Source organism: Oncorhynchus mykiss, chromosome 2 (genome assembly GCF_057628025.1).
Source record: "Oncorhynchus mykiss isolate SJ-2025 chromosome 2, ASM5762802v1, whole genome shotgun sequence".
In the NCBI taxonomy this organism is placed as follows: Eukaryota; Metazoa; Chordata; class Actinopteri; order Salmoniformes; family Salmonidae; genus Oncorhynchus; species Oncorhynchus mykiss.
This window is the reverse complement of record NC_143023.1, coordinates 29357741-29366182: the sequence shown is the minus strand read 5'-3', so window position 1 is coordinate 29366182 and position 8442 is coordinate 29357741. Positions and strand designations below refer to the sequence as shown.

The following is an 8442-nucleotide window of genomic DNA, read 5'->3' as shown; positions in this document are numbered from 1 at the left end:
GTTCAGTGTGAACCTGCTTTCATCTGTGAAGGGCGCCAGTGGCGAATTTGCCAATCTTGGTGTTCTCTGGCAAATGCCAAACGTCCTGCACGGTGTTGGGCTGTAAGCACAACCCCCACCTGTGGACGTCGGGCCCTCATACCACCCTCATGGAGTCTGTTTCTGATCGTTTGAGCAGACACATGCACCTTTGTGGCCTGCTGGAGGTCATTTATCAGGGCTCTGGCAGTGCTCCCCCTGCTCCTCCTTGCACAAAGGCGGAGGTAGCGCTCCTACTGCTGGGTTGTTGCCCTCCTACGACCTCCTCCACGTCTCCTGATGTACTGGCCTGTCTCCTGGTAGCGCCTCCATGCTCTGGACACTACGCTGACAGACACATCAAACCTTCTTGCCACAGCTCGCATTGATGTGCCATCCTGGATGAGCTGCACTACCTGAGCTACTTGTGTGGGTTGTAGACTCCGTCTCATGCTACCACTAGAGAGAAAGCACCGCCAGCATTCAAAAGTGACCAAAACATCAGCCAGGAAGCATAGGAACTGAGAAGTGGTCTGTGGTCACCACCTGCAGAACCACTCCTTTATTGGGGGTGTCTTGCTAATTGCCTATAATTTCCACCTGTTGTCTATTCTATTTGCACAACAGCATGTGAAATTAATTTGTCAATCAGTGTTGCTTCTTAAGTGGACAGTTTGATTTCACAGAAGTGTGATTGACTTGGAGTTACATTGTGTTGTTTAAGTGTTCCCTTTATTTTTTTGAGCAGTGTATAATCTTTCCTTAACCAGAAGGAAGTCCCACCCAGTTGACTACTTCAAAATTGTGAAAATCCTAATGGTGCTGCCCATGCTAAAACTTGCTTTTGGGCACTTAGAGGACTCAATCTTTATGTGGGAAACTCGTCTATCACCCCTGATCGCAGACTTCTCCCACATGCTGACCTGACCTACTAAATAAATGACCTTGATAACAGGATTTTCGGCAGTTAAATGTAATAAAACATTGTTTATAAAAAAGCAATCTATTAATGTGTTTTTTGAAAACTATATTTTGTTTACATGCATGATAGCTGTACTTTTAGTTATAGTTGACGCAGCTTGTTGGCTATCCGGCGTTTGTCAACGAGTTCAAGGCATGTGAATGCATCCAACTGGTACTTACAATATTACCACCTTCCAACTTGGTTATGAACGTAGCATATTGCCGTGTTCAAAATAACTGGGAACTCGGAAGAATACGAGGTTAACTCATGACTTCAGGTCAGAAATTCGGGAGCTCTAAAGAGACTCTAGTTTCCGAGTTGGATGACCGTTCAAATAATGTTTTCCCCATTCGGAGCTCGTTTTTCCCAGTTGTTTTGAAGGCGTCATAACATCGAGCCTATGACGTAGAACTACGCTTTTCGACTAACGGGCTATTTTTGTCGGTGGTCAAATATTGTTCACGTCTAACCAAACTTTTCGTTTATTTATTAGTCTGGAGAATATGGCAGCTGCCCCAGCTCGAAGAAAACACGGAGCGTGTCTGCTTCGAATCAAAGAAAATTGTCCATTGCGAAAATTTAAGAAAAACAGGTGTTACGGTAAGAACATGATTGTTTTCAAGAATTGATGGATAACAACATATAGCCTATAAAAATGCATAAAATTAACCTACAGACGAATTATACTACCCAGGAAGTTAGTTTGAAGTTGACACTTCATAGATCCCTGTCGGCCTTGCACTGTATAAATTTGACAGTAAAACGTCTATTGAATTTGTTTGGTAGGCTCTATAGGCCTCAATGCTATAGCCTGATAATACATTATAAATAATAATCTTACATTTTAAAGTTTTATTTACTATACAGGCACACTATAAAATGTGTATATCAAGGGAGCAAATACACGACTTTTCCACATGCAAACACCTTATATATATATAGTGCTGAAGGAATAACATTCTAGAAGATAAACATTACGTCATGTTTATCTGTATACACCTGTATACATTTTGTCAACATAAACAATGGAGTTATATATCCTAATATAATGATAAGACTACTGTACTTATCAAATTATGAATAATAAGTCATATTATTCCAAATGAAGGGGTAGGCTATATTGCATTAGTTGAAATTACCGGAAGTCTGACTGTGGCTTTAAAATAAGTAGTCAGTGTTGTTAACTGCCAATGCTGATGCTCTTCCACCATTATTTGCCACAGTTTTGAGGAAGTTGGGGGCTAAAGTAGCAAGGGAACATTTAGTCCCAACGTATCATGTGGTTACTTAAGACTGGCATACCTGTCCAAAAGTACACGCACTAGTCTACGCTGCTGACATGCACCCACCCTGGGCACCCAGCTCCTGACAGCAAGTGCAACTGAAGTACTTGACAGGAGGTGTTCCTGTCAAGTACTTCAGTTGCACTTGCTGTCAAGAGCTGGATGCCCAGGGTGGGTGCATGTCAGCAGTGTAAAAATGCTTCCTGCATGGTCTCCTCTCCTTCAGCTGGATTGATCTGACCATAATTTTAAGTAAAATTGTTTAAGCTAACTACTGAAAATTGCTTTCACCAGTCAAATTATTTCACATCAGTGCAGATGAAGGAAATTAGATAAGGAGAGGAAATCACTTCAGAGTATTGATACTTAAGCCTAATTGTTAAAAAAAAAATCCCTTTGGCAGAGGTATCTTCGGCTGGTGGTGGGATGTGTTGGGGAGACTTCAGGAAGCACCCCATTTCTGCATCCAAAACCAGACCTATCAGCACCATCTATGTAGAGCCCCTCCCTCCCTCCTATCAGTCTATTTACCATCCCCACCAATCACAGGACCCCATTGGTAAGACCATTAAAACACTCGCATGGCCTTCTTTCCAAATGTCTTGGTGAATGGTCTCCAAAGGCTAATAGTTAACTGACCTCCTTTATCAGGAACCTTGATATGGTAGTTACTGAAGTTACCTCAATCTCTCTGATAATCCTATTATAAATGGGAACAATATTTTGGGAACATTGCTCTCACCTATTTAGCTTGTCACATCAGGGATTGTTTTTTTGAAGTAAGGAAGCATGTACGTTATTGGGAAGTGCTTCACAGAGCCATACACTGTGTATACAAAACATTAAGAACAACTGCTCTTTTCATGACAGACTGACCAGGGGCCTCGTTTTATAAACCGTGCGTATGTACAAAATAGACCCCAAAATAAAATTTGATTTGTCACGTGCGCCGAATACAACAGTGAAATGCTTACTTACAAGCCCTTAATCAACAATGCAGTTTTGAGAACAAAAAGTGTTAAGAAAGTATTTACTAAAATAAACTGAAGTAAAAAATAAAAAACTAAATAAAAGGCCTATGTTACCTCATGAGTATGAAACCGTCAGAGAGAAGGTGAGGAATTTATTATGCAATGATCATGGAAATTAAACATGCGTGTGCCAGGTTTCACACAAAAGTTGGCATTTATAAAAACTGAACTTGACATGAAAATGTGCTCACCTTCCCACAAAGCTTAGACCATGCGTAAGCACAGTTTATAGTAGTTGAAGTATTGCATTGCAAGCAGGCAAGTCTATTAGTATTTTCTGCAAATGGAGGAAAAGAACAGGTTAAACAGGTTAATAACAAGATGCAATAATTTGCCATTAGTGAGAAGAGAGAATCTATTTAGTTTGTCTTTGCATTTGAAAATAATTAGAAATAGGCATTTACAGTGCCTTGCGAAAGTATTCGGCCCCCTTGAACTTTGCGACCTTTTGCCACATTTCAGGCTTCAAACATAAAGATATAAAACTGTATTTTTTTGTGAAGAATCAACAACAAGTGGGACACAATCATGAAGTGGAACGACATTTATTGGATATTTCAAACTAATGCTTGTTCATGCGCGCAGTTTCAGAACGGGTCTGATTTATAATGGAAACCTGCACCAAGTTTATAAATCTCTATTTTTGTATGTGCTCAGTCTTCTCAGAAATACCGCACACAGATTTTTAGTGTGACATTTACACAAGCGGTTATGAGACCCCAGGTGAATCCATGTGAAAGCTATGATCCCTTAAATCCACTTCAGTGTAGATGAAGGGGAGGATTATTTTTAAGCCTTGAGACATGGATTGTGTATGTGTGCCTTTCAGAGGGTGAATGGGCAGGACAACAGATTTTAAGTGCCTTTGAATGGGGTATGGTAGTATTACCAGGCGCACCGGTTTGTGTCAAGAACTGCAACGCTGCTGGCTTTTTCACGCTCAACAGTTTCCCATGTTTATCAAGAATAGTCCAGTACCCAAAGGACATCCAGCCAACTTGACAACTTTTGGAAGCATTGGAGCGAGCATGGGCCAGCATCCCGGCGGAATGCTTTCGACACCTTATAGAGTCCAAGGAAGGTGTTTCTAATGTTTGGTATGCTCAGTTTATACTTTGTACTTCTCACTGATCACTTCCATTTTTTTCTGGCCCTCCGCTGAGAGCAGGCGTGGATATGGAGGTGGTCCGACCCCAAGCTCCTATTACGGGGGTCATGAGTCTCCCCCCATCCTCTGTACTGGATCCAGGGCCTCTGGTTCCCAACCTCCAGCCTGCCTACCAGCACAGACGCCTCCCCTCCACAGCACCCAGTGAGGCCAGCATGGGTGAGTCACACTTAACAGCGGGTGCCATCTGTTAAGTTTTTTTCTCCCTTAATTAAAACGGTGTCAGACACGGGTGCCTAGGTTTTTATGCTTGAGTCTTATGCTCAAAAAGATACATTTAAGGATAAATACTCACACTGTTGAAGAGTTTGGAAAAATGCAGATGCTAATACCTTCATTGCTTTGTAACGATGACTAACGTGCCGATTTCCTCTCCAGAGCTGGACAGCGGTGTCGACCCAGAGACTGGAGAGAAAGCCCAGAGATGACAACACCACTCTTCCGCTGTTTCTACCTGGCCTGATATAATGAATGTCTAGAACAGGTCAAGTGGTTTGGAACCTGGCTGTACAGACTCTCAATGTTGTGAAATAATTTTCTCATCCCCTTTACATTGGTAGGTGAACAAGCATTTAAAAGTATCCATCAAGGAATATGAGGGGAAGTTTTTTTATTAGGGTGTATGGAGGCTTTTGGCACACTGCCATCTGCTTCTGTACAGGGCAGGGAAAAGCAAACCTTTAAATACTTTTATGGCATTTCATTGCTCCCTTTTCTCATATTCTGGGCCACTGTCCAGATGAGTCAACAAAGACTCCACTCCCTTCATATTGCTTTGAATGGTCTTCTCAGGTCAGAGTATAGAGATAAAGCCCAGGAATCCATGTACTTGCACGGTCTGTTGACATGTACAGTACCAGTTAAAGGTTAGGACACACCTACTCATTCAAGGGTTTTTCCATTGTAGAATAATAGTGAAGACATCAAAAACACAATAACACATGGAATCATGTAGTAACCAAAAAAAAGTGTTAAACAAATCACAATATATTTCATATTTTAGATTCTTCAGAGTAGCCACCCTTTACCTTGACAGCTTTGCACACGCTTGGCACTCTGAACCAGCTTCACCTGGAATGCTTTTCCAATAGTCTGGAAGGAGTTCCTACATATGCTTAGCACTTGTTGGCTGCTTTTCCTTCACTCTGCGGTCTAACTCTTCCCTAACAATCTCAAGTGGGTTGAGTTGGGTGATTGTGGTGGCCAGAATCTGATGCAGCACTCCATCACTCTCCTTGGTCAAATAGCCCTGACACAGCCTGAAGATGTGTTGGGTCAATGTCCTGTTGAAAAACAAATGATAGTCCCACTAAGCGCAAACCAGATGGGATGGCATATCGCTGCAGAAGCCATGCTGGTTAAGTGTGCCTTGAATTCTAAACAAGTCACTGACAGTGTCACCAGCAAAGCACCCCCAAACCATCACACCTCCTCCAACACACATGCTTCACCGTTGGAACCACACATGCAGAGCTCATCCGTTCACCTACACCGTCTCAGAAAGACACGGTGGTTGGAACCCAAAATCTCATATTTGGTCTCAACCAAAGGACAGATTTCCACCGGTCTAATGTCCATTGCTCGTGTTTTTTTGGCACAAGTCTGATTGTCCTTCAGTGGTGGTTTCTTTGTAGCAATTCAACCATGAAGGCCTGATTCACGCAGTCTCCTCTGAACAGTTGATTTGGAGAGTTGTCTGTTACTTGAACTCTGTGTAGCATTTATTTGGGCTGCAATTTGAGGCTCGTAACTCTAATGAACTTATCCTCTGCATTAGAGGTAACTCTGGGTCTTCATTTTCTGTGGCGGTCCTCATGAGAGCCAGTTTCATAGCGCTTGATGGTTTTTGCTACTGCACTTCTAGAAACGTTAAAATTGACATTTTCCAGATTGACTGACTCATGTCTTAAAATAATGGACTCTCCTTTCTCTTTGCTTATTTGAACTTTTATTGCCATTAGGTATTTTACCAAATAGGGCTACCTTGTCACAATGCAAGTGACTGGCTCAAACACATTTAAAGAAATTCCATAAAAATGTACTTAAGGCAAACCTGTTAATTGAAATTCATTACAGGGGACTACCTCATGAAGCTGGTTGAGAGAATGCCAAGTGCGCAAATCTGTCAAGGCAAAGGGCGACTATATTTTGATTTGTTAAACACTTTCTTGGTTACTACATGATTCCATGTGTCATGTCATAGTCTTCACTATTATTCTACCATAAAATGAAGAAAAACCCTGGAATGAGTAGGTGTGTCCACTAGAGGTCGACCGATTATGATTTTAACGCTGATAGTGATTATCGAGGACCAAAAAAAGCAGATACCAATTAATCAGACGATTTTATATATATATATATGTAATAATGACAATTACAATACTGAATGAACACTTATTTTACTTAATATAATAAAATCAATTTATCCTCAAATAATGAAACATGTTCAATTTGGTTTAAATAATGCAAAAACTAAGTAAGTGTAATATGTGCCATGTAAAAAAAGCTAATGTTTAAGTTCCTTGCTCAGAACATATGAAAGCTGGTGGTTCCTTTTAACATGAGTCTTCAATATTCCCAAGTAAGAAGTTTTAGGTTGTAGTTATTGTTAGGACTATTTCTCTCTATACCATTTGTATTTCATATACCTTTGACTATTGGATGTTCTAATAGGTACTTTAGTATTGCCAGCCTAATCTTGGGAGTTGATAGGCTTTAAGTCATAAACAGCGCAATGCTTGAAGCACAGCAAAGAGCTGCTGGCAAACGCAGGAAAGTGCTGTTTGAATGAATGCTTATGAGCCTGCTGCTGCCTACCACTGTTCAGTCAGACTGCTCTATCAAGTCTTAATTATAATAACACAGAAATATGAGCCGTAGGTCATTAATATGGCCAAATCCGAAAACTATTATTTTGAAAACAAAACACTTATTCTTTGTGAAATATGGAACCGTTCTGTATTTTATCTACCGGGTGGCATCCCTAAGTCTAAATTTTGCAGTTACATTGCACAACCTTCAATGTTGTCATAATTATGTACAAGTCTGGCAAATTAATTACGGTCTTTGTTAGGAAGAAATGGTCTTCACACACTATACACTGACTCTGCACAGAACGCCAGAGAAGTGACAATTTCCCTAGTTAAAAGAAATTCATGTTAGCAGGCAATATTAACTAAATATGCAGGTTTAAAAAGATATACTTGTGCATTGATGTTTATGGTTCGGTACATTGGCGCTAAGACGGTACTTTTTTCATGAATGCGCTTGTTAAATCACCAGTTTGGCGAAGTAGGCTGTGATTCAATGATAAATGAACAGGCACCGCATCGATTATATGCAACGCAGGACAAGCTAGATAAACTAGTAATATCAACCATGTGTAGTTAACTTGTGAATATGTTAAGATTTTTATAAAGACTCAGTTTAATGCTAGCTAGCACCGTACCTCGGCTCCTTGCTGCACTCGCATAACAGGTAGTCAGCCTGCCACGCAGTCTCGTGGAGGGCAATGTAATCGGCCATAATCAGTGTCCAAAAATGACGATTCCCGATTATGAAAACTTGAAATGTGCCCTAATTAAATTGCCCATTCCGATTAATCGGTTGACCTCTACTCCAGACTGGTACTGTATATGTGTAAAGTTGCAAACATAAGGAATCAAAAAAAGAAAACCATGACCTATTGCATGGTTTTATGACTTCCTAATAGGCCTATTCAACACATTCAGGGATGGGAGTTATGGCCCAGATAAAATAGAACCTTGATGTAACCGGAAGTAATATTTTATTATCTGTTGTGTACTCAGATCTGGTTTATTTCAATATGCTGTGGTGAATAGCATTTTTTTTTTTCATGCATTTAACTTTAATAAAGCTGAAGTTAATATTTTTATGTCTGTTGCTGAGAGAAACCTATCCTTCTTAAAAAGGCTCAAAACAGTATAACCTGTTTCCACTTTAACTGGGTACTACAGT

At 40.5% G+C, this 8442-nt stretch overlaps 1 protein-coding gene across 2 annotated transcripts; it reads left to right on the top strand.

Moving 5' to 3' along the window:
• The first annotated feature begins 1214 nt into the window (after positions 1-1214).
• LOC149984930 (uncharacterized) lies at positions 1215-8355 on the top strand. 2 transcript variants are annotated; one of them, XM_090196017.1, is made up of 4 exons: positions 1232-1582; positions 2669-2824; positions 4465-4623; positions 4843-8355. In XM_090196017.1, exons 1-4 carry the CDS (start codon positions 1486-1488, stop codon positions 4890-4892), a joined length of 462 nt encoding a protein of 153 aa, XP_090052143.1. In that variant the 5' UTR covers positions 1232-1485; the 3' UTR covers positions 4893-8355. The 2 variants fall into 2 exon arrangements, with proteins under 2 accessions (XP_090052147.1, XP_090052143.1); XM_090196021.1 differs by lacking the exon at positions 2669-2824 and having other exon boundaries at positions 1215-1582.
• Positions 8356-8442: the final 87 nt, after the last annotated feature.

What these genes read in the sequence shown, in the direction of transcription:
- LOC149984930 (XM_090196017.1), top strand. Translation starts at nt 1,486, where the DNA reads ATGGCAGCTGCCCCAGCTCGAAGAAAACACGGAGCGTGTCTGCTTCGA. An exon ending in CCAATCACAGGACCCCATTG is followed by an intron (nt 2,825 to 4,464) that starts GTAAGACCATTA and finishes CGCTGAGAGCAG; the next exon opens with GCGTGGATATGGAGGTGGTC. An exon ending in ACCCAGTGAGGCCAGCATGG is followed by an intron (nt 4,624 to 4,842) that starts GTGAGTCACACT and finishes TTTCCTCTCCAG; the next exon opens with AGCTGGACAGCGGTGTCGAC.